This window comes from Mytilus edulis, chromosome 5, assembly GCF_963676685.1.
Source record: "Mytilus edulis chromosome 5, xbMytEdul2.2, whole genome shotgun sequence".
NCBI classification, from domain to species: Eukaryota; Metazoa; Mollusca; class Bivalvia; order Mytilida; family Mytilidae; genus Mytilus; species Mytilus edulis.
Genome location: NC_092348.1, coordinates 34,551,574 through 34,579,184, shown reverse-complemented (window position 1 = coordinate 34,579,184; position 27,611 = coordinate 34,551,574). Strand labels below are relative to the sequence as shown.

The 27,611-nt window shown below is 33.4% G+C and overlaps 1 protein-coding gene across 2 annotated transcripts in view; it reads right to left on the bottom strand.

The window, feature by feature from the left end:
- The window catches only part of LOC139523517 (uncharacterized), a 33,852-nt gene extending 12,983 nt beyond the window's left edge, over positions 1-20,869 (bottom strand). Inside the window, exon 1 of one of the 2 annotated variants that reach the window (XM_071317583.1) lies at positions 20,554-20,869. In XM_071317583.1, the coding sequence (XP_071173684.1) occupies positions 20,554-20,586 (33 nt within the window). In that variant the 5' untranslated portion in view covers positions 20,587-20,869. The remainder of the gene's footprint in view (positions 1-20,553) is intronic. The other variant, XM_071317584.1, reaches the window with a different exon arrangement.
- Positions 20,870-27,611: the final 6,742 nt, after the last annotated feature.

Genomic DNA, 27,611 nt, shown 5'->3' with positions numbered 1-27,611 from the left:
CACAGTAAGAACAAAGAGATTTTACCCATGCCATGTGTTAACTCATAAAAATTCTCCATTAAATTGCATTAAATTTGTTTATGTAAACTATGTAAAACAGATTTAATCAAATGATTAGCATGCAGTAAGATATAAAGGTCCCCGAAAAATGACAAGTGTACAACCATTCAAACAGGAAACCAACGTCGAATCTATATAAAAAATCAAGAAACGAGAAACACTTATAAACCAAATCAACACACGAAACCCACAGAACATCAAGGTCCTGACCTAGGACAGGTGCAAACTAATGCCCTTCTTATGGTTAAAAAACATGTGAAAAGTAGCCAAAATCAGGTTTGATAAGAGACATTTGATGACCCCTACGTTAATAGTATGGGTCCAGAAAAAAAAACCCAAAACACCACCTCCCATCGTCTTGTGCAATTTGACCCAAATCTTTTTGGGTTGAATTAGTAAAACGGAGTAAGACCAGAAACCAAGAGAACGTTTTATATAAATTGTAAAAGTTCTGCTTATCTTTATAGGTTTCTCGAATTTCTTATAAAACTTGATTTGAGTTAATACTTTTCTTAATTTTACTTTTTCACCAATCTTCAGACTAAAGTTCTTTTACACAAGCCGAACGTGGAGCATGTTTTTGTTATGGTCGTTTTTGTTCCAGCTTATTGTCGGTTTATGTATCATGATTTTAAATGTCTTGAAAACAAATAATTTGTTTCAAAAGTGAAAAGGGGAATAGTTTCTTCCCAATAAGGATTATTGGAAAAAAAAACCCATCGTGTTTCAAAAAATAAATTCCTGTTCATGAATGATGAATGGTCTTGATATGTCCAAAATGGTAAATTACCCTCTCAGTAAAATATCATGGTTCAGTGTCTGTTTCAGATAGACTATTCAATGCAGATTCTGATCAAATTTGTTTCTGAAAAAAGACCGACTATATACACGAGGGTTTGGATGGGGTTAAATGATTAAAGAATAATGCCCTTAAAAAATGAAGATTAGAGAATAAAGGTCAAAACAAAAATGAAGATTAGAGAAATGCGTCGTCTAATTTTTTGAAGATTAGAGAAAAAAGGGGTTAATTTTTTGAAAATTAGAGAAAAAATGGGTGAAAACTAAATGCTTAGAGAATAACAGACCCCCATTCAGACCCTCATATACGTCGAATGATTATGACTTTTTGTACCTAGTAAGATGTCTTGTAATTAATGCAATTACAGTGGAGTCCCCGGTGTCCGCGCGGTCCGTGATATCGCGCATTAGCTGATTTTGTCATATCAACACAGTTATTCTGTTACACCGTTCCGTAATTTATATAGTTCGTTTGATTATATTTTTAATCTATTTATGTGTTCCAGTTTAGGAGGATTATTCATCTTTAACCTTATAAGAACATAAAAACATTGTATCATCGCTACCTTTCCCCTGCTCACACGGATCTCAAACCGAACATTGCAAGGTCATACCAGTTCTGGAGAACTTTTCAAAGGACAAACGTCATCTAGGACACAATTCGTGGCTAACCACAGAGTGAGTTAATTCTACAACATTGTATTTGAACCCTTCAAATTGCTCTCTACATATTTGAACCTTTTCTCCGTGAAATACCTGGAATTTATCTGTTCTTGAAAGTACAACATTTTCTCGCATTCAACATACTGTGCTATCAATTACCTTTGACATTTCGTTATAATAACATTAATTGAACACATTGTAAAATTGTATTTTATTTATATTTTTCAGCTTTTTACCATTTGTTAGATTGGTTTGAGAATAAATTATCAGCACCTGATAGTCTTGTTGCTTGAGCCCAATCGTCGGTTAAACTTAATTGTCAGGCCATTACAGTAAAAAGTCTACAACTTGCCTGTTGTGTCTCACAGATAACGCCACTCCACGTTAGTTATACAGCTACATAACAACCTACCTGTTGAGCCCTGCATGTACGCGTCATCCCTTGACTACATAACTTGTGTGTACTAGGCAGCAACCCAACAACGTTGAGTCAACATGGATCCAAGTCATGTGGAACAACAAGAAGAGATACAGCCCCCAGAGGGAAATGTCCCAGATCTAGAACTATTACAAAATCCATCTAATACTATACAGTCAGATGAAAATCCCGAGGCTAGGCGAGTACGTGACCTCACGGAAAAAGGACAAGGAGCTTTCACTGAAAAACGTGACAAGTTCTGTCAGGAACTAGAGGCTCTCTGGGCAGACATTGAATCCCAGTTATTGGAAGTAACAACGCCTCCTAACGAGCTCCAGCAACTCCTAACAGTACAGGACAAACTTGTTAAAGCCTGTAATAATTATCGTAGGCTCACAGATGAATACCTAGCCTTTCTGAAAAGGACCAGAACATTGGAGAGTCAAAAAGAAATTGATGCGTGTAAACTCTCTTTGGATTTACGTCTGTCCAAAGTGGAACTGGTCATGGAAAAACTACACGAGCATCGCCTCGCCCTATCAAAGGCCAAATCAACAAAAACAAAGACCTCAAAGGGTAAGAAAACCTCGCACAGCGGTAGCTCTAACGTGTCAGACATGTCAAGTCTGGCACGGAGAAAGCGTGCCAAGGCAGAGGCTGCAAAGTCTAAGATAGCCTTTGTAGAAAAACATGCCATTATCCTACAACAGGAAGCAATGTTAGAGGAACAAGCCCTGTTCAGACAAATTGAAATGGAACAGGAAGCCACACGTAAAAAGGCTGAAATGGAACAAGAAGTCGCTCAACGTAAAGTGCAATTAGAACAAGAGGCTATGCACAGGAAGGCTCAAATGCAACATGAAGCCGTACGGGTAGGCCGTGAAAAAGCCGAGCTGAAAGCCAGATTTAACCTTCTTGAAGCACAGAGAGAAGCTGCAGCCGCAGAAGCCGAGGCTCGTATCCTGGAATACGATGATAGCCAAGCGGTTAGCGATCTCCCTGACGAAAAGGAAGACCCGCTCCACCGTGTGCAAGATTTCGTCAATAAACTTTCTGTATCAACTGCTGTAAAGGAAGTAACAGGACCTCAAAAGAAAAAACAAATTCCTGTTAAAATTGAGCTGAGTCATGAAGCACCAGCGTTCGTGCCATCTGTGGCACTGAACTTGCCGTCACAAACACCTAAGGTCTTGCCTACACGTGCTAAGTCACTAGATGTTAATGCATTCCCAGATCTGGGAACAATAACTATCATAGGAAAACAGGGCGTTATAGAAGAGATCCCTGTTTCACACCCAAAACAAGGCGTAATAGAATAGAACCCTGTAGCATACCAGCAACAAACCAATCCCACGTCGGAGATAACTAGATTTCTTTTACGCAAAGACCTATTATTCTCCAGGCTAACAAATTTTAATGACCTGGCAGAATCCTTCCATACATGGAAATCTAGCTTCAAAAACGTCATAGACGAATTACAAGTTTCTGACTCGGAACAAATAGACCTACTGATAAAGTGGCTAGGGCCAGAGTCTGGTAAACATGACATGAATATTAGGGCATCAAATGCCAACAACCCTACAAGAGGCTTACAGAGGTTATGGCAAAGACTGGATGAGCGATATGGTGCTCCAGAAATGTTGGAAGCTTCTATCACGAGTAAACTCGTCAATTTTCCTACCTTGACGAACAAAGATAACGCACGTCTTTATGACTTGTCTGATATTCTATCAGAAATCGAATATCACAAGGAAAATCCCAAGCTTGGATGTTTGCTTGCTTATTTCGATTCTTCGTCCGGTATAAATCCTATTGTGGAAAAACTACCATACGGACTCCAAGAAAAGTGGATAACAAGGGCTTCAAGATACAAGTCCAAATATGAAGTTGCCTTTCCGCCATTCACAGAATTCTCTGCCTTCATCAGGGAAATGAGCAAAATTAAGAACGATCCTGGGTTCATCTTTGGATCAAAAGTAACACCAAATACAAAAGACTCTACGCCAAGGTTCACACCTCAGACGTACTCTAAAGTCAACGTCCATAAGACGGCTGTTGAACAGCAAACTGAAGACAGCAGTCAACAACAAAATCTGTGTATCCTACACAAAACAAAGCATACCTTGAATGAATGCCGAGCATTCCGAGCCAAACCAATCGAGGAACGCAAGGAACTGTTAAGACAAAACAATGTGTGCTACAAGTGTTGTGAGTCAACCACACACAGAAATCGGGACTGCAACGCAAGTATCAGTTGTAACGAGTGTGGAAGTGAACGACATACCACAGCACTTCACATCACTAGACCACAACAATCTGAAAGCTCCCAGTTTAGCTCATCCAGACAAGCCTACGGCGGGGAGCAGACAAAGTCAGCTGAAACAAAGTTAACCTCTGTAAGTTCGATCTGCACAGAGATCTACAAAGATCATAAGAGCGAGAAATCTTGTGCCAAGATATTATCTGTGGACGTGTACCACAAGGACAAGACAAACAAAATTATCAGGATGTACGCCATTATTGACGACCAAAGCAACCGGTCTCTTGCCTCGCCTGAATTCTTCAGTCTGTTTAACGTTCGGGAGAAACCTGAAAACTACTCTCTTACGACATGCTCCGGCCGAGTAGCTACTTCCGGGAAAAGAGGAAAAGATTTCGTCATAAAATCTGTACATAGTGACGTACAATTTGATCTGCCTACATTAATTGAATGTAAAAATATTCCCAATCATCGAGACGAAATTCCTACTCCTGAAGTTGCAATGCATCATCCTCATCTGAAAGAACTCAGAGGAAGCATTCCACCAATAGACGAACGTTGTCAAATTATTCTCCTTATTGGAAGGGACCTTATAGAGGCACACCACGTCCTTGAACAACGCCTAGGACCATCCCGAACTCCATTTGCCCAAAAGTTGAGACTTGGTTGGGTCATAATTGGAAATACATACATTGACAAGCAAACTTCTATTCAAGTCAACACAAAGATAACTAACGTTTCAATCACGGAATCAGAACAACGTCTTGCCTCAAGACCGGAAATAGCCGTCAAGGACAAGAATCCAATTGTTGTTCAGTATAACAACACAAACTTTCATTCGAATGCCAAGGTCGCTAAATCGCATTCAATGCAATCCCTTGAATGTACAGGACCTATTACCAAGCCTGGTAAACGCACAAATTCATCTAAAGGGACATCACTCGCGTCACTAAAAGCAAAATCTGTGACTTCTATAGAAAAATCTATAGATAAAGAAAGTTTCAATCCGAAATCAACAGAACCTAAAGTTCATGGAGAGGAAATCAATAGCATTCACAGACCTATTCCGAAAGAAGGACCTCTTGCCAATCTCAATCTGCCATTGCATGAGCAACGTCTACTACGAGGAGGAAGCAGTATTGTCAAATCTGACTTGAATATAAGTGAAAAGGAACCAGTAGTCTTATCTGGACATCGTCACAGAGTAACACCTTTTCTTGGACATTACTACGACAAAATCAAACATAGAGGACGCCACTCTACAGATAGAGCGACTAGATCTGCAGGATTGGACGTTATGACGAAACGCCTAATTTCGTCTGATACTCACAAAGATGTGTCATATCGCCAAATCGGAAGACAACCAACTACTAACTCTTGTTATACTTCGATCTATCTTCGATCGTCATCGCCGTCTAACTACGTTGGAGAAAACAGTTCCCATCATCGATACAGCAGTAATAGAACATTCTACAGAACACAACAATGTCATCCGAGACACCCTTCTTCTAAAGGACAAAAAACTGTGCCTACCCAGTTTCACATGGAACGTACTTATTAGGAACCTTTATAGTGAAAAATCGTTGAGATCTGATATTTCTCACACGAAATAGTGGACATTTCACCTGTATATATTCAATTTATATTGGGATTAATTCATTTGTGTAAATCTTGTATACATATTCGAAAAATTTATGGAAAAGTGATATCAGATAGACATCAGACGGGGAGTATTCTGTTAAACCGTTCCGTGATTTATATAGTTCGTTTGATTATATTCTTAATCTATTTATGTGTTCCAGTCTAGGAGGATTATTCATCTTTAACCTTATAAGAACGTAAAAACATTGTATCATCGCTACCTTTCCCCTGCTCACACGGATCTCAAACCGAACATTGCAAGGTCATACCAGTTCTGGAGAACTTTTCAAAGGACAAACGTCATCTAGGACACAATTCGTGGCTAACCACAGAGTGAGTTAATTCTACAACATTGTATTTGAACCCTTCAAATTGCTCTCTACATATTTGAACCTTTTCTCCGTGAAATACCTGGAATTTATCTGTTCTTGAAAGTACAACATTTTCTCGCATTCAACTTTCTGTGCTATCAATTACCTTTGACATTTCGTTATAATAACATTAATTGAACACATTGTAAAATTGTATTTTATTTATATTTTTCAGCTTTTTACCATTTGTTAGATTGGTTTGAGAATAAATTATCAGCACCTGATAGTCTTGTTGCTTGAGCCCAATCGTCGGTTAAACTTAATGGTCAGGCCATTACAACAGTAACACAAACAAAATCGTTCTTGTTATTGTTGGGAATGAAAAAGAATTAAATTGATAAATTCAAGAGTTAATTAATAACTGCAATCCCGTGATTTGCAATATTTCCATTAAAAAAAATACATCATCAGATAAAATTTGTTTTATTTAAGTCAAACTTATATGAGATTGAAATAATTTTTGCTCTGCATCCTTAGCAGTGTATTTGGTTCAAACTCAGCTACATGTATATTTCGTAGTAACGTTATTTAACATAATCTATTTTTGGAAGGCATGCGCGAAGTCACCGGACATTGGAGAAACTCTTAGAACAGGGATTTCCCTAATTTTGGACACACATTACAGAAAATCGATCTTAGGATGAAACCATACAAGCAGAGGATTTTATGAAATAAAAGTATGTTATGAATTTGTTCACACAATATAAATATCCAATTATAGGTTTTATCAGTTGAATGAAGTGAAGTCATAAGTCTTAGGTGCGTGGATACACCGGACTGCACCGTACATACAAAAAAATGAATAATTAAAAAAATTCTAAAAGGACAAAAACGGTTAAATAGAACCCTTGATCCTAGCAAAATATTGTTGAAAAAATATAAATTTCATAATAAAAAAATAGACTGAATTTCTGAAATTAAACACTTTTAAAGTACAACAATTTAAGAAAACAAGAGTTAAAAAGCTATTTCATTGGTGCAATTTTTTATGATAATTTTTGTTCATTATTTTGTTGTATTTAATATGTTACAGTAACATACTTCAACAAGCAATAAAATATACAAATATACCATCATGATGATACGTCAACAGATTTTTTTTATAATCAAATTAATTTTGCAATATAAAATTTAAAATAAATATTAAATAGAATGATTTTTTGCTTCATTTACAGGCAGCGACTTTCCAGTTGGACAGTACAGTCACCCTTAATTTACTTTTTTTTTAGTGTAAACATTAAAGTACTCTGTGTTTGTTTTTGTTTATTATGTTGTGTTGTGTGATTTATGGTTACATGATGATGTTGTGTCTCTTATTTGGAACTTCATCATCCGAATTGATAATTTAGTTATTAATAAGATAATTTGAAAAATTACTAAAAAAAAGTCCTTACTTTGTGACCAACTTTAGAAAATGTCAGAAAGGACCACTTTGTGAAACCCACTCAGGACTAGAATATACCGTAAAACCATCCTAAGACATGTCTTACCCCTGAGATATCTTTGTGAAACTTTCCCACGAGACCAAAGGATAACATGACACCATTTGATTGTGCGGATGCAGCATAATATCATATTATATAATATGACTCTTGAGACAATCATATAATTAGTGAAACTTGTCTACTTCTATGTATGTGTTGGAATTACATTTTTAATAGTTACCATTTATAATAGATATTTTATACGAGTCAGTAGTTATTAAATACACGAGATTCAATAGTGTATTATGTCATTGTATTAGAAGAAAACTATTTTATATAAATTTGATATTTTGATCATATATTTTATATTATTCAAGAGAATGACACTGATAGATATTTAATATGACTAGATGATTGTTCCTTTAACATTTGTTTAATAAAAATCCATAAAACTCTTTTTTTCCCCTCAACCCTCAACCCGCTAAATTCAAAATCTGCAGGATCGTATGTGGATTCAGTAATGGCGACGTCTGTAGTAAATCAGTTCATAACACCGGCAGATGTCCATAATGATAAAACTGTGAGTAATAACAAACGTCTAAAAAGATCTCTTGATTATGATTCTGAGTCCGATTCCTGCTCGGAAAATACCAAAAAACTTAAACCAAATAGTGTACACAATGACAGTATAAACTTGATTGACGGGTTGTCAATTTCATCCCATGATCATCAATATACACAAAATAAAGAGAAAAACGATGATATATGTGAGTTAAAGAGTTTAGTGGTTGGATTAGCTAGTAGCATGAACCAATTTTGTGATATTATAACTAAACGGATGGGGGATATAGAAACTAACATTCCAAAACAAGTGGCTCAAATGATCGATCAGAAAGTGTCGAAAGAAATGAAAAAGGTTAAGGAACAATTTAAAACAGAACTAAAAACAGTGACGGAAAAAGTCAGTTCCTTAGAACAATCATATGCTGATGTCTTAAAACAAAATAAAAATCAGAGTCAAGCGTTAATTGAAGACAAACTCTCAGTTGTTATAAAAAATCTTCCTGAAACAGAAAAGGAAAATACATCTCGTAAAGTGGGAGGACTAATCAAAACATGATATAAAGCTATCAAGATAATCATCATACACATTTTCATTACTCAGTCAAAAATGGATTACGCTTAAAAAATATCCAGGTTGCCGCTGTAGAACGAAAAATAAATAAAATTCCAGGTAAACACGGAGTAATAATCGTTAAGTTTCAAAACAGTGATGACAAGCAAAAAGTTATGGAAAAAAAACGTGAACTTAAAGACTCCCGTAATTATAAAGATGTTTACATAGATAATGCTATTCCAAAAGCACAGCGCCTTATGAATTCAAATTTGAGGAGTATTGTTAAAGCGATTGGAAACGACAAGCTTGAGATCAGAGGCTCGGTGATTAGACCTAACTACGCTAAAAGTACACGTGACACGAACACACATAATAGGCGTGATGACCCAGACGATATACAAATCAATATTGATACACAGAGCGGTAATCATGGCTATTATAACAGACACAACAATCGTGGTCGTGGGAATACTAGAGGTGGAAATAATCAAAGACGTGGTGTTCACTACTAGGTTTCATGCGGATTTTGGAATATCAATGGATGGAAGGTGGATGTAGATAGTGAGAAATATAACTTTTTAGCTGAATGTGTAAGGTACTATAATCTGCATATACTGGGTTTAGCAGAAACCCATCTTACAGGGAATACTGGTATAAATATAGACGGATATACATGGTTTGGTTTGAATCGAAAGGAAATTCACATTAGAGCTAAAACCGGATCTGGTGGTGTTGGGATTTTAATTCGTAATGATGTGCGAGATGAAATTAATATTAATATCGTAGAAGATAACACAGATGGTATAATCTGGGTAAAATTTGAAGATAAAAACTTTGCACATAACTGCTTTTATGTATGTGTTATATATTTACCGCCGGAAAATTCCACAAGGGCTGTGAATATTCATGAATTTTTTGATATTTTAATGACAAACATATACACAATCCCACAAGGAAAACCATTTTATATTTGTGGTGATTGGAATAGTCGTTGTTCAGATTTACCGGACTCTATTGAAGGAATAGATAAATTGCCACAAAGAAATGTGGTAGACTTTCAGCATAATGGATATGGAAATATTTTTTGTGACTTTTTAACAGATGTAAATTGCTGTATTTTGAATGGTCGAAAAACTTTACATAATGATTTTACATTTGTATCCACTAGAGGAATGAGTGTGGTGGATTATTGTGTTTTGCCATATGAACATTTGGATAATTTTAACAATTTTAATGTAATCAGAACAAGTTCAATAGTTGAACAAATTAATGCATTGGGAAAATACGACTTGAAGAAAGCTATGCCAGATCATTCATTACTAACTTGGGATTTTACCTTGAATTTTGACTCAAATTGCTATATAAATACACAGACAAGAGGAACTTCTGAGACAAAGAAAAAATATGATACAAGAAATTTACCGGAAGATTGGTTGTGTCAAGAATCTACTATCGCTGAAATTGATAATGCTATTTGTTTTTTTAGAAAATTCAATTGCCGATCAAAGAAATATTGATAATATGTATGAACATTTTGTGAAAATCGTTAAAACCGAAATGTGTAATAAATTACCGGCTAAAAATATTGTTCTATCAAATGGATTTAATATTAATAAAAGAAGAAGGTGTAAAAAAGAATGGTGGAATGAGGAACTTACTTTATTGTGGAATGAAGTGTGTAAAGCCGAAAAAGTGTGGATTAAATGTAAAAGTCTTGTGATAATCCAAAGGAATTTTGGAGGAAAATTGGTAAAATAGGAGTTGGTAGTGAACGCCGAAGTTTTATCCCAATGGAAGAGAAATTAAGTGATGAGTCAGTATCATGTGATAAAAATGTAGTATTAGATAAATGGAAATGTGAATTTTTTAATATGTTAAATAGAAATAATCTTAATAATGTTGAATATATTCATACTTAATGAAAATGTGTATGATGATTATCTTGATAGCTTTATATCATATGAAGAATTGTATAATGTACTGTTGTCTTCAAAAAATGGTAAATCGCCAGGCTGTGATGAAATTACGGTTGAACTTTTTAAGAATCAAACTGCATTGATAGCTTTAACTCGAATTTTTAATATTTGCTTTGACTCTGGTAAGATACCTGCTTTATGGTCGAAAGGTATCATTACTCCGATTCCAAAGAGCTCTACTGCAGATCCAAGAGACCCTATGGCATACCGTGGAATAACTTTGGCTCCAGTATCTTATAAACTTTACTGTGGTGTATTAAACTCTCGTCTAACCGTTAAACTTGATGAACTTAATTTTCTCCATGATGAACAAAATGGTTTCAGAAAGGGACGAAATACTATAGACCATATTTCTACTTTGACTACTGTCATAGAAACACGTAAATTGCGTAAATTATCAACATTTGTAGCATTTATAGACTTTAAAAAAGCTTACGACTGGATAAACAGGGATTTGCTTTTTGGTAAATTGGAAAATTTAGGTATAAGTAGTAAAATGTTAAATGCTATTTTTTCACTTTATAGAAATGTATATTCATGTGTAAAAGTAAATGGTAATTTTACTGATTGGTTTGAGGTTAAATGTGGTTTGAAACAAGGGTGTATTCTGTCTCCAATTTTGTTTAAAATTTTTATTAATGACCTTGTAGATGAAGTTAAAAAATTAGATACTGGAGTAAAAATTGATGATGAAAAAAATTGTGTACTACTTTATGCAGATGATCTTGTATTTATAACAGAAAATGAGAAAGATCTACAAAAAATGTTGGATACTTTAAATATATGGTGCTGTAAAAATGATTTAGTTGTAAATCTAGAGAAATCAAAAATTGTACATTTCAGAACTAAGTCTACACCAAAGACAAATTTTACTTTTGTACTTAATAATAATGATATGGAAATTGTTCCTAGTTATACTTATCTAGGTTTACTGTTGTCAGAATTTTTAGACTACAATTGTATGGCTAAGGCAGTAGCTAAATCTGCAAGTAGGTCTTTAGGTTTATTAATAGCTAAATGTAAATCTAATGGCGGTTTTCAATTTGATACATTTACAAAACTTTTTGATACACTTGTTATGTCTGTCATTGAATACGGTGCCTCAATTTGGGGTCACCAGGATTTTTCTTGTATTAATGCTGTAAAAAATAGAGCAATGAGATTGTTTATGGGTGTGGGTAAATACACCCCTAACTTAGCCTTATATGGAGATATGGGTTGGATGCCCAGTATTATATCTCAGTGGACATGTATTTTTAGATTATGGTCGAGACTTACTAAAATGTCTCATTGTAGAGTTAATAAAAAGGTTTTCTTATGGGGCAATAAATGCTGTAATAGTAAATTTAGAAATTGGAATTATAGAGTCAATGTGAAATTTAAAGAAATGGATATGGAGTTTTTATGTAATACTGATTTTTCTATTGATAAAAATACAATTAAACAAATTGAAAAGGAAAATTTTTGTAGATATAAAGAGAAGTGGTACTCTGACTTAATGTACAATGAAAGAAGTAAATTGCGAACGTATAGAATGTTTAAGCAATGTTTTAATAAAGAAAAATATTTATGTATTAATATGCCTGGAAAATATAAGAGTGCATATGCTAAATTTAGATGTGGTGTTGCACCTCTGAGAATAGAAACTGGCTGATATGAAGGCATTATGGTTGACAATAGATTATGTTTTAATGAGCAATGTAAGAAAAATAACATTATTGAAGATGAGAAACATGTCTTAATTAACTGCCCAGTATATGCAGATTTACGAGCTATTTTATTTAGACATGCTAGCTCTTTTAATTGTGATTTTGTTAATTTGTCTGATGATGATAAATTCAAATTTTTATTCACTGATGAAAATGTGTGTTACTTTTTAGCCAAAATCTGCTATGATGTATTATTAAAAAGAAAAGGTATTTTATATAATTGTAGATAATAATGTGTTTTGTAGAAATTTTATAGTCTCTCATAACTCTTTTTAGAGTGGCTCATGTTGTTTTAAATATTACTGTAATTTTATAAATGTATAAATGTATGTCAATTTTGAGGTGAGACTCTAATAAAGTATTTGTCTTGTCTTGTCTTGTCTCATTATTTCATTATATCAAGGAGGTTATATTAGAAGGAGAGAGGACGAAAGACGATAATTACACATAAAATGTTACCGACTTTTCTGTAAGTGGGTGTTAATTAGTTGAGATCGACTCTGTCACAGAGGGAGATTTTGTCCTAATTACATACCCGAGTAAGAACGGAAACTCCCGAGGTGTCATATTAAACTGACCGGATATACAATTATTGAAATGTTAATCAGATTTTTTGTGATATTTTTTATTTAGTAATTAAAAATTAAAATTTTATATTAAAAGTAAACTTATTACCAATAGAAATAAAACGAATATCCGTCTCATTGCCGTCAATGTTAATATCAACAGTCATAACAGAAAGTCACTTTTACCAGAGACATATATACACAGAGATTGGCAACTCCGTGAAATCCTGTTAAAGATCGCGGCCCGGGATGAGATTCTCGTCGATAAATATTAGAACATGTAATCAAGTCAGGGATGAATAACCTCGATAGATAATCAAGAAAAGCAATGGGAAAATTATTTCAGATTATTTATAATTTCTTTTCTAAAAAAAATACTTGAAATCGTTGTATATTCATTTTTATGTATTTATTGAGAAAAATATTTTTTTCTGCATTTCATATAATTTAAAAATTCAAATCTGGTAATGATCAATTGTTATACAAAAAACTTTTCTTTACCGCATATCTTTGCAATAGTTTGCTCCTTAATCAGTTAATTACACAGTGAAATTATGTGTGTCCGATTTTCCGGTAATTAGTCCCTTAGAGTTGTGACTGTTGATTCACAGGTGTGCGATTACGCAATTTATTGCCCTCCGATCACCTGAATTTTGCCGGAGGTGAAGTTCTATATGGATTATTACTTGGTAATTGTTTTTAAAACTTACGGAAGCGTATTAGGGACATAGAAAAAATAAAATTGGCAGTGAACTTTTTTTTCAAAGTCGAAATTTTGACTTTTCAAATCTCGAAATTTTGACTTTAACTTGAAATTTTGACTTTTCAAATCCCGAAATTTTGACATCAATTTGAAATTTTGACTTTCAAAAATCTTGAAATTTCGACTTTTTGAAAAGTCGAAATATTGACTTTTTTGAAACTCGAAATTTCGACTTACAAAAAGTCGAAACTTTCCCTTTAAACTCGAAATTTCGACTTTTATAAAACTCAAAATTTCGACTTTTTGAAAAGTTGAAATATTGACTTTTTTTGAAACTCGAAATTTCGACTTACAAAAAGTCGGAATTTTCGCTTTAAACTCGAAATTTAGACTTTTTTAAACTCAAAATTTCGACTTTTATAAATTTCAAAATTTCGACTTATTTTAAACTCGAAATTTCAACTTATTTTAAATTCAAAATTTCGACTTTTTGTAAACTCAAAATTTCGACTTTTTTAAAACTCGAAATTTTGACTTATTTTAAACTCGAAATTTCAACTTATTTTAAACTCAAAATTTCTACTTTTTGTAAACTCAAAATTTCGATTTTTTTTTACAATCGAAATTTCGACTTTGATCTCTTTTAAAACTTTAATGTTAGTATTCAAACACAGTTATAACAATTTTAGAAGGAGTAGACATGGACGCATATTATTAAAGCGTCATCAACACATTTTGGCAATTTATATTTTGAAATAGGTTCTGTTCCATGTTTTAGTTCCCACGACACTGTCATAGAATCGTCATATCTGAGAACATATAGCATCGCAGTTTCAAAGGCCTGTTTGGTTTCCCAATAGCAAGTCACTGACTTTGCCTTGTTTAAACAATGGTAAATCAAGTAGCCAAAAATGCCATGCATATTCAGGACGACAAATGAGCTGCTCGGTTTTCTAGTTTTGAATTTTGAAATAAATAAATGGTTCTTTTTTCTCGAATATTGATTAAACTCTACAAGTTGACATTCTTATGACACAACTATTAACCCTTGTCTTCATATATCAGACTGTTGAATAAAAGTATGTCGTAACATGGGTGTATCGGAATAACGTGGTTGTCTTGATACACATATCTGAAGTCCAGATTTGAAATATGTATTTGAACGTGAAACATATTTTATTTACTCTTCGGCAAGAGCAAGATTTTCTTTCTAAAATAACCTCTTTAAAATGGTTTAGTTTATTAAAATGTGCTTATTAAGTTTATGATGTATATGGCTCTCCGCTTGCTGATATAAATGACTGTGAATGTGGTAATCGCAAACGTATAAATACTTAGGAAAATTCGAAATTTTGTGTTTAAAACAAGTCGAAATTTTGAGTTTAAAACAAGTCGAAATTTTGAGTTTAAAACAAGTCGAAATTTTGAGATAAAAAGAAGTCGAAATTTCGAGTTTAGAAAAAACCGAAATTACCATTTTTTAAAAAGTCGAAATTTTGAGTTTAAGTCGAAATTTCGACTTTTTATAAAGGTAAAATTTCGAATTCTAAAAAAGCCAAAATTTCGACTCTTTGAAAAGTCGAAATTTCAAGATTTGAGAAAGTCAAAATTTCAAGATAAGAAAAGTTAAAATTTCGAGTTAAAGTCGAAATTTTAAGATTTGAAATGTCAAAATTTCGACTTTGAAAAAAAAGTTCACTACTACTTTTATTTTTTCTATGTCCCTAATACGTTTCCGTAAAAACTGAACAAATTCTGACATATTATTTTAACCATGACCAAAACTTTATTTTAACAGAAGCACTGGGCAATACTATAGTATTCAATCAGGAAAACAAAAAGTCTTTTAACATGTTTAACATGTCAAAAATAGAAATGAAGCAACTTTTTCATATACATGTATAAAAATGTGTAGCCAGTAGAATTTTGTATCGTGAGAAACTGATTTTATATCTGTTTTAATTTAATTATATTTTTAATTGTCGATTGACCTAGAATAAAATTATTTATGGAACCTTTGCATAAATTTCCTAAATGAACGTACATTATAGTGTTGTCGAAATCACTATTTTTGCTGCCATGAAAAATTGAATATGAATCTGTCATTATTTGTAGTTTTTTTTAAGACTTTATAAACAGACTCTGATTAAAAACAATTTGTATCATAACATAAGTACATTAAAATGCCCTGCTGAACTGTAGAATTTTAATGTTTTGTTTCATAGATCACCGGAGTACTACAACATTCTTATCTTTACTCTTTCCTATCGGGTAGTGAAACTTGAGTTTGAAATTAGAAAGATTTAAAATTGTGCACAAGTTTTATCTGATCTTTTGCGGGTTTATGTTGTTCAAGGTAATTTTCGGTGCAGTTATTTTCTTTTCATTTGTTATTTTTTCCTCTGTGTTACACGACCTTGTACTTTTTGTATTGCCCCTTGACATCTCCTGCTTCTGTTTAAACCTTTTCCACCAATATCTTTTATTTAAAACAGATGTCATCTGTTTTAAATAAAATAGTCTCATTCCCGGAATTTGTTATACAGTAATTCATTTTAATATCAGCTTTTTTATAAGCATATAAACTGCTTGGTCTCTTCACACAACTTATGTTTAGGACGGAATGCATCAATAGGTACATACATGTACCAGGTTATGGATATATAAGTACACGTTATGTGCTTTTGACCTTCACAAGAATTCTTAAACATTCATAGATGTGCAAAGAATATTGTTGTCGTTGGGTTGTTGTCTCATTGACATATACCTCACATTTCTGTTTAGTCGTAGCATCTGTGCCTTTTCAATTTATTGCAGAAAATATTAGCATAAACATTTTTTCAAAACAGGAGAGGTGAAATAGTGATCACAGAATGAGGACATGGAAAACTGAAACAGATAAATATAAATAAGCACCATTGACAATTTGTTAAAGGACTGAAACAAACATAGATGGTGACCAATGTGAGCGGGTACAAGGGTAGCATTTTCCATTCTCATGATATACAAAGATATTATAGAGTGGCCTTCCAATGATAGTCATACATGTAAATCATTGTCTCATTAGCAATCATACTACATCATCATATTGTTATACATGTACATGTATGTAAAAACTATGTACATGTAAACTTTGTAAACATAAAGAAGACAAATGAAGTTGAACACAAGATATTTATTTGATTTTTTATCCATCTGCACAACTGCCACTGTATCACTTCTGCTTCAAATTCAATAGATTGAATGCAGAGTCTTGTATTTGTTTTTAGTTCAATGGTCTCGCCATCAATTGCACAAAAATCGCATACACATCTACATCAAGTTTGGCATATGAACTACAATAGTATGGTGTTTTTACAGTCAGGATAAGCACATGTAATTTTCTCTCTTACAAAACCATTGTTAAGTATCACATTGATAGTAATAATCAGTCCACTACATGACAGTGCCGTCACATTCGGATAAAGTCATCACTAATAGTTGTTCCTGTTTGCCAGGGAGTCTTATTTTCAATCAGAAAGACTTGGGAGTCCTACATTCAGCACATGTATGATATTTTATCTCTTGTATGCTGCACTGTTAGGTAAATTTGATCAACATCTTTGTTCTTTTATAACGTGCATGATCCTGTTAAAAAAAAAGCTGTCAGATACTGAATGTAAATATAAATATAAAATTGTAAATGTCATCAAAGTGGTGGAAATAATAAAAAAAAAACCAGCTTTTATACCCAAATCCAGTATCAGTATGTCTTGTAAAATTAAATCATGTGATGGGTACAATTTTTCTCTAAAGATGGACAAGTTTATAAACTGTAGCCATGGACAGGGGTCTGTCTTTATATTGAAGAAAATTAACATGACCGACAGCTTGAGTACTGATTTTTAATTGTAAATTAATTTGCATCAAAGTGGTTGAAAATCTGAAGAAAAAAAAACCTATATACAGTATGTCATAGGAAAGTAATGCAAGCCCTGGGTACAATAGTTCTCTGAAGATGGAAAAGTTTATAAAGTGTAAACAGACAGGGGTCTGTCTTGATATTGAAGCAAAACACCATGGCCGACAGCTTTAATACTGATTTTTAATTGTAAATTGCATCAAAGTGGTTGAAAATATGAAAAAAGCAACCTATATATACCAATCCAGTTTGTCATAGGAAAGTAATGCATGTGCTGGGTACAATAATTCTCTGAAGACGGAAAAGTTTATAAAGTGTAAACAGACAAGGGTCTGTCTTGATATTGAAGCAAAAAACAAACATGGCCGCTATAATACTGATTTTTAATTGTAAATTGCATCAAAGTGGTTGAAAATATGAAAAAAACAACCTCTATATACCAATCCAGTATGTCATAGGAAAGTAATGCATGTGCTGGGTACAATAATTCTCTGAAGACGGAAAAGTTTATAAAGTGTAAACAGACAGGGGTCTGTCTTGATATTGAAGCAAAAAAAAACATGGCCGCTATAATACTGATTTTTAATTGTAAATTGCATCAAAGTGGTTGAAAATATGAAAAAAGCAACCTATATATACCAATCCAGTTTGTCATAGGAAAGTAATGCATGTGCTGGGTACAATATTTCTCTGAAGACGGAAAAGTTTATAAAGTGTAAACAGACAGGGGTTAAAAAATTTCATAACGTGCATGTCGGCCAAGCTTCCTTTATTATATACTGCAATTAAACGTTAATCGTCGCAATATTTTAACTAATAACTACTACAAACTGAATAAAACAAGGTAATTCATATACGAAATTGAAATATATACTTACATTATGCTGTTTTGAAATGCTTGATGTAAAATAAAAATCGAAGCGAGGTGGTGTACTTGTCGTGATAGAATAAAAATGGCGATCTCGTTAAAGTCTCGTGTTCTGCGCGTTTTGGATTAGATTTCGCTGACCACTGTTACAGTTGCCAATCTCTGTGTATATATGTCTCTGCTTTTACGATGTTCCCGATAAATTTCTCTAGGTTTCAATTGCAAATATTCCTTCCGGTCGTTACCGGTCACCGTAACTATAGTACTTTGCATATTCGTATATTTTCTATGATTATTACCTACCAATTCTAGAAAATCTTTGTTTAAAGCAATGTAGTGTTGAATAAAAATCGCTCACTAACTTTCCTTTAAACCCTCATAACTTTGTCATTTCTTTATCTTTTTTCACCGTAGACAGACGGTTGATTTTGAACTGATTGCGCGTCAAATCTTTTTCCAAATCATAAACACCTATGCATAGCACTGTAACTAAAAATACACCTGAACTTTAATGACCCAGTCACTGATAACAATCACTTGACATATGCGATTTATCTAATAGTCCGAACTACTCGCGATAACAGCCCGGTACATCAGACGGCCATGTCAAGTGGGTGAAAAACATGTCGGTTTCTTTATAATTTTATCATTTTTCTCTGATCGAACTGCTATCTTTGGGATGCTAATTATGTATCAAGCAGAGTGTTCACTCTCCTTCTAATATAACCTCCTTGATTATATTAATTTTAAACTAATTCCTATATGAAATAGTGATCATCAACACACACAATTATACCTACATGTTCACTTGTACTCGTAAAAGATTTTGTATATTGAGTACACTTTTTAAAAGATTTTGTATATTGAGTACACTTTTTAAAAGATTTTGTATATTGAGTATACTTTTTAAAAGATTTTGTATATTGAGTAAACTAAACGGTAGGTTTAAACTGGTTGTAAATTGATTAGCCCCTTATTAATTTAAGAAATAATTGATGCAAGCTATACTTTATTGGTTGTTTTAACATGGGTAGGCATTATATTCGTGATTATATTTGCCCGAGCGTTAGTGAGGGCTAAAATAACACGAATATAATGCCCCCGCATGTTAAAACAACCAATAAAGTATAGCTTGCATCAATTATTTCGATTCTGATTAGGACAATTAAGGTAATTTCTATGTCCGATGTGTATAAGGGTAAAGCGATTGCATTGGCCCTTCCATGTACCTCCCTTTGTTGTTTGTAAAGAAGCAAACAGCTGGCACTGTGATTTTCCAGAGGGAGGAGTTTTTGAACAGCCAGCATGAACAGTTGTCGTATCTAGGTCAATTATGTCAATTTCGGAATGCAACTCATTACAGTCATAATAAATGAATTAGTAACAACATGTGCATCATTTAAGAGTTTGAGAGTGTTTTAAGTTCATGAAATATATCAAATGCATGCTAATTTGATAACATTCATTATTTTGCAGTAGTCAATATGTACGCATGTGCAGAAACAAATTATTGGATTTAGGGCATGGGTTTATTCATAAAGCGAAAGAAGCACGTCATATTAGAATTATGTTTTTATAACACTTTATAATACAAATTATTCAACTTATGCCAACAGTTTTTCATACAATTTTATACCTAAATTTCAAAATGTTGGCATAGGTTGAATAAACCCATACAAATTGTTTCATGATTTCCAATGAGAGCACTATAGCTATTGCCACATAATAGTTCAAAATGACGTGGATATAATTTATGGTACGCACGGCTTTTAAAAATAAACAAACCCCAAACTTCATAGTCATAAAAGGCTACGATAAAAAAAAAAACGAAAAGCAATACAATTACACCAAAATAAGGGCCAGATTAATAATAAGGAAATAAACAAAAACAAAGATAACAGACAGTTGGAAATGGCTTGATCTATCGATTGACACGAAGCACACTGATGTGCAACAAACAATAATATGACTAAGACTATATAGTCACAAAGATCGACCTTAAAGTACTCCAAGTTAACATATTTACTGAAAACTAGTACAAAACTGATATTAATAAATGCATACATCACGTTACTTACCTTTTTCCTCCTTGTGATCTCGCTTTGTGCCATTTTAACAGACTACTCTATACAATCAATACTACACACTAGTATGACTAGTATGACCTGTACACCACAATATGTTTGTTTACATCTATTTCACTTTTATAACATAGTAATAGTATAATATTTTTCTGTATTATGTGAAGTTCGTTATTCATTGAATATTCGATATTCAATATCCAACCGGCTGCTATAAGTCTGTTCGATATTCAAATTTAGTTAAAATCATCCGTATTAAGATATTTAAAATCATTAAAAGCTTGATACTCATATCATGCATATTTAAAAGAGTGATACTTGTAAGATGCAACAGTAGGAAATCGTTTTTTTTTTACCCTTACAACATGTTCAAGCTATTATTAAGTATCGCTCGATGTCTTCAAATACGTCATCATCATGTTCAGTGTAAATCGCACATACATAAAATATAGATTTTTATCAACAACAACGACATCAAAGATAAACTTTTATATATGATATATTTCTAGAAATATAAAAAACGATCACTCTAGTAGCATTTAAAAATATAAATAGAAATAGTTATGGAAAGCCAAACTAAAAAGAAATATATGGTTCATTTTCAAAAGATGTCGAATTTTCACGGTACACCCATGCTAAAATTTTGTATTTCTATCTAATGGAAATTTCAGTTGTAATGGTTTAAATGAAAGCTTGTCGGATTTATAATTCAGAACATCGATTATAAACACGATTTACATCTATTTTGATAAGATGAAAATGTATTTAAGTCCGATTTCAAAGTTTGGGGTACCTGTGTGCGAACAGTGTCAGAAAAACACATTTCACATGATTTTTGTCCGATTTTCTGATCGCCTTGATATCTGCAAAAGGGACTTTTTTTTAGAACGTTAATAATTACTCTAACGAAAAGTCGTAGCTTCTTAATCATTTTATGAAACATTTTATCTACTAACTAAATTCAATCAGCGTACGGGAGGTTCATGTCCATCCTGTTACCCTACTGAAATCAGCCGTGATATTGTTCTTCCTATGAATATCAAATCAGTCAATGTTGATTTCAAAAGTGCAAATTTACCTTTACACTTGAAACACCACGTTTCTTGAACGACAGTGTAGAGAAAAGAAATTTTAAGACATTTAGTGAAAAAAAATAGAGGGTACTTTTTTCATGTCTATGCTGTTACATGTACCAACAATTTTGATTAATTACACCAACAGTATACTTGTAAAAAGTAAAATAACGTGTTGAAAATCAAATTCACATTAGAAAACCATAATCACTTTTGTCAATCCTGTTATGTCTATCCTGTTACTATGGTTGCTATGGTTACAGTAACAGGATAGACAATTGGAAACGTCGTCAAAAAAATTATCTTAACATATAGTTGCAAAACGAACGAAATATGTCGTTGTTTGAACTCATCTTAAAGTTATAACGTCTTATTCTTCCCAATTAAGCATTTGCAGGTGCAATAGTTATATCGGTAACAGGATAGACAAAAAGGTAAGAGGATCGATAGACTTTTATAAATTGATATATCATAAACGTACGTTCCTGTTTCCAATGAAATAAAGAGAAAAGTAAACTAACTTATGAGGGATTTACTTGATGTTGGGTTTATTTGAAAGAGAGAAAAAAATTCCGAATAATATGAATTGCTATCTTAGACTTGCATTACTGGTGGTAATTTTTACAACATTTGAAAACCAATTTTTAGAGGCATTTTTCAGTACAACCTGGAAAATTGGCAAACAATCTATTATTTTACAGAATGAATATATATAGAAGTTTATTCTCTTGAAAAACATCTAATTGGCTACGTAAAACAAGCTTAAAATTTTATCTAAACCTTTTCTTAATAACCCAAAATTTCTTTTGAAAATGGTAACAGGAGAGACAAAATATTGTACCAGTGACCTATCAAAAAATGTTTCAAGATATTCATGTATGACATTATTAAGATTGCATCTTTTAATATGTTGTTCTTTAATAAAATTGAGAATGGAAATGGGGAATGTGCCAAAGAGACAACAACCCGACCATAGAAAAAAACAACAGCAGAAGGTCACCAACAGGTCTTCAATGTAGCGAGAAATTCCCGCACACGGAGGCGTCCTTCAACTGGCCCCTAAACAAATATATACTAGTTCAGTGATAATGAACGCCATACTAATTTCTAAATTGTCAGTACACAAGAAACTAAAATTAAAATAATACAAGACTAACAAAGGCCAGAGGCTCCTGACTTGGGACAGGCGCAAAAATGCGGCGGGGTTAAACATGTTTGTGAGATCTCAACCCTCCCCCTATACCTGTACTTTTTAGGTTGTTTGAATAAGTAACTTTTAATAAATTTTTCAATTTCAAAATTCGACATTTTTTGAAAATGACCCATATAGTGAAAACACATACAAGAGATCTTTTAAATGGCGCTGAGACCCCCTCCCTGATCTCTCAATCACCTTAATATTGTACGAGACCAAACTTCTTGTGTTCTATGTTAACGGAGGGATCAAAGTGCCAGTTTGATATTCGAAATATATATAGAAAACCTACCGGAGACCGCTTAAATGACGGTTAGACCCCTGGTTAAGCAATGTACATACATTTTAAAGAAGTTTAAGACTACGTATATATACAGATGGTATCAAAAAGTATTTTCCATAGTAAGGTCATCTTTGATATCTAAAAAGGGCTTAATTATAAATTGTTACTTTTCAGCTAAAAGATCAGATCAAAGGGCACAGACCGATGTCTAGAACCCATCCCTGATCTCGCAATCTTCTTTATATTATATAGGTTAGTATTGATATAAAGATACACACGAGACCAACAGGAATGTGGAAAAAACTTCTAGTCTTCTATATTTACGGAGGGTAAACATAGAAGACTAGAAGTTTTCCCAGATGGTATCAAAAGATTTTCCCAAAATAAATGGCTTAAATTGTTGACATCGTCAAAAAATCTGGTCAAAAGACACAGGACGATGTCTAGACATCCTCCTCTGATCCCTCAATTATTTTTTATATTATGCAGGAATTTTTTAGACATTGAATGACCAGGGGTTCTCATTGTCACTAAATAATCTTCATTAAAGTATAACCATGGAATTAAAATGAAATATAAAACTTCTTGGTTTAACATACCAGACTTTACGTTATGTAATTTTTACTTAGGGAACCTACTGTTTTGTAATAACCATTATCATTGTTTAAATGTTTTCCTTTATCAATGTTCAAACAAACTAACTGTAACTTTATAATTTAAAGATATTCAAATTTGAATATTATCTTATGCAAATAGTAAAGTATAAAAGACACGCAACATATGTAACATACATTTAGATCTTAGAGCATCATAACATGCAACCATGTATTTATTCAGAGTGTGAAAAAATCATTTTTTATATACAAAAAAGGAGGGACTATTAAAAACATTTTCATTTTATCGTGAAATTGTGAAAAAAGCAGTAGTATCAGGAATCTTTCGTTTAAAAAGTGAAAGTATAAACATATTGTGTTGTGCAGGTCAGAGGGGTGTGAATTATCGATTACCTGTCGGTTCATAATGGCACATAGCGAGGTATCAACGTAGATAGAGGTAAGTCTTTTATAATTAGTCTGAGAACATATTAATATTTATTAATTTATCATGCACTAATTGAGATTTGCTTTGAACTACCAGCTTTGAGTACACATGGTTAATGCGTGTAGTCTAAGACTGTTTTTGTGTCTCTAAAGGGTGGTTGCTTTTTGTGCTTCGTGTCAATCGATGAGTCAATCCTTTTGCAACGGCCTTATTTTTATGCCCCACCTACGATAGTAGAGGGGCATTATGTTTTCTAGTCTGTGCGTCCGTCCGTCCGTCCGTCCGTTCGTCCGTCCGTCTGTCTGTCTGTCTGTCTGTCTGTCTGTCTGTCCGTTCGTCCGTCTGTCCCGCTCCAGGTTAAAGTTTTTGGTCAAGGTAGTTTTTGATGAAGTTGAAGTCCAATCGACTTTAAACTTAGTACACATGTTCCCTATGATATGATCTTTCTAATTTTAATGCCAAATTAGAGTTTTAACCCCAATTTCACGGTCCACTGAACATGGAAAATGGTAGTGCGAGTGGGGCATTCGTGTACTGAGGACACATTCTTGTTTGTCTATTGGTTTGATTTGAACCAACCTGATTGTTTTGGGTGTAATTGTATAAGATTTTGTTTTACAGGATGAATGAATTTGCAACTGCACTGAAAAATGTGAAATGGTAACATGATTTATTTTACTGAATAAGTCAGGAGTATGACAGTTGTTTCCCTTCAGTCCTTTTATTGATAAAGTCTAACGTTTTCCCATTTATTTATTTATAGTGGATTGGGAAACAATTTGTGCAACTTATATTACTCCCTTTTCACTTTGCGGGTGCGAGTGCTGCCTTGTAGCGGCATTAGCCTGCCCTTTTTCGAAATCTACAAGGGTGTCTTTTACGTGCAAGAGATATGGCTCTCTCTTAACTGCTGCTGGTGGAGATTTATTACCCCGAGGGTATCACCAGCTCAGTAGTCAGTACTTCTGTGTATACTTGAGTTATCATTGATATGTTCATAATTATAAATTAACTGTTAACAAAACTTTGCATTTTTGAAAAACTAAGGCTTTTCTACCTCAGGAATAGATTACCTTATAGCTGTATTTGGAATTTTTGGTCCTAAATGCTCTTCAACTTCGTACTCAATTTAGCCTTTAAAATTCTTTATGATTCGAGCGTCACTAATGAGTCTTTTGTAGACGAAACGCGCGTCTGGCGTAAATTTAAAATTGTAATCCTGGTATCTATAATGAGTTTATAATAAACACGGGTCAGCCATTTATCGTCCCCTTCCGACGGAATATCACCGTTTCCTTAAGACCATACTCGCAAATGGTATCAAGGGAGAGGCGAAAATTCAGTCCCTGAATCTTTCATCCCGAAACAGAAATCGAAATAGGATCGTTTGTGTTAGTAGTCTGATGCACCAACCACTAGACCACGGTTTTCCCCTTTGTATACACCCGTTTACGTAAACGAATTATGGTATACTCCTGTCCGTACTGTCTTCCGTCCTATGAGCGCTAGCTCCCTTTCAATTTCTGTATATTTTATATTTTATATTTTTGAGTTATGGGGTTTCATACTATAAAAAGGATGAATTTTCCTTTTTTCTGACAACATCCCAAAATGCGTCGAGTAGTTGTCATGAAACTTAGGTTAATTGTTTATATCGATTGAAGTAAGCTCACTTACGATTTTCGTAAATTTTAGATTTTACGTTACCGAGTTATGGGATTTTATTCATAAAAAGGGGATGGGTTTCCAATTTTCAGACAATACCTTTAGAGTGCTTTTTTCAAAGGACTTGTCGTGAATCATTGGTGACTGGTTTATATCTTAATTAAAATACCCTCTCTTAAGAGGGACGAAAGATACCAGAGAGAGAGTCAAACTCATAAATAGAAAATAGACTGACAACGCCACGACTAAAAATAAAAAAAGGCAAACAGACAAATAATAGTACAGAAGACACAACATAGAAAACTAAAAGACTAAGCAACACGGACCCCACCAAAATCTTTGGGTGATCTCAGGTGCTCCGGAAGTGTCAGTGTTTTCCTCTTCAATTTCTGATGTGACAATTAGAAGTTATAGAACTTTATTCTGTATAATACTAATTCCATGAGGACGCGGTGTGTCTGTGTAAAATCACACCGATGGCCGGAGACAATAGAGCGATCTAACACTGACACACCAAGTCCGAATGGGATAACTATTTTACATCCCTGCTGTTTTAGATTAGACGAAAGCACATTTACAATTCATAAAATCTAGTTTAGATCGCCACACAACCATTACAATACACTATATATATTAATATATAATACAAGTCTAAATTGAAAACTATGTTCGAACCTATGATTGCGTTGGATAAAAACCGCATTTTTATACGTGTGCATGTAAAACAAATTTCATTGTAGAAGGGTCTAAATACAGCACAAACAACATTTTCCATTAGACCTAAAAAGTGAAAAAGTATATTTAAACAAAACGCATTTAATATATAATATATACCCTTTATGACCCCCGAACAGAATGTTAAAAATATGAAACCATGTCAACTTGCCCCACTGGCCAATCGGCCCAAACTTAATCGCCACTTTCTAAAAAAAATCGCCCCACTCCTGTTTACCAACGCCCCACTTATGAAAAAGGGTAAAATTCCTTTGAACTATCAGTCTGACAACTCGGCTTATTTACGAAAAGGGTTAAAATACTACTGAATAAAGGTCTGCCAATTCGACCCACTTTTGAAAATATCTTTCTTCCTTTAAATATGTTAAATTACTGAGATTTAGTATCTAGTCGACCTGGTGTAGGGGTATGTGTCGTGGGTTGATTTTAAAGGTTGATATTCTAAAGGTCTTGAGTTCGAATCCCAGCATAGACAATGGATTTTGTCTACATAAATTGTGAAAGTGCTTTTCTCAATAAATAATTCAAAGTTTTATAGTGGATTAGGCATTCCCGCCAAAATGTTCTGAAACAAGGGAATGTTTATAAAACAAAAAAAATCAACCTTGAGTGATCCGGCTCAGATCACCCCTGGTAGAACAAAGGAGCTGGGGTGTAATTCAAAAATCGACGAGCGTGTACATGTCATGTGCTAATTGCCCAGCTGTTTATTTTGATTAACCTTGAAGTTTGTATTTTTTAAACTTTTTTCTTGGCAAGTTAATTTCACCAATTTGTAATTATCACGACCATTCATCTTTTATGAACATGATTATGTTGTTGTTGAAACCTCCATATTTTAATTATTTACCAAATCTTCAATGAGAACCGACATTTTTCACGTAATCCTTTGACTTAAAAAGTTACCAGTGATACATTGAAAACGTTCCTTAAATCTATGACGTCACTACAAACGAGTGGGGATATATAAACTCCGTATGATGGAGCCAAAAGGAACATCGCGTTCTAAAAAGAAAATTAACAATATGGAATGATGAAAAACCGCTTCTTTTGTCGTAAATTT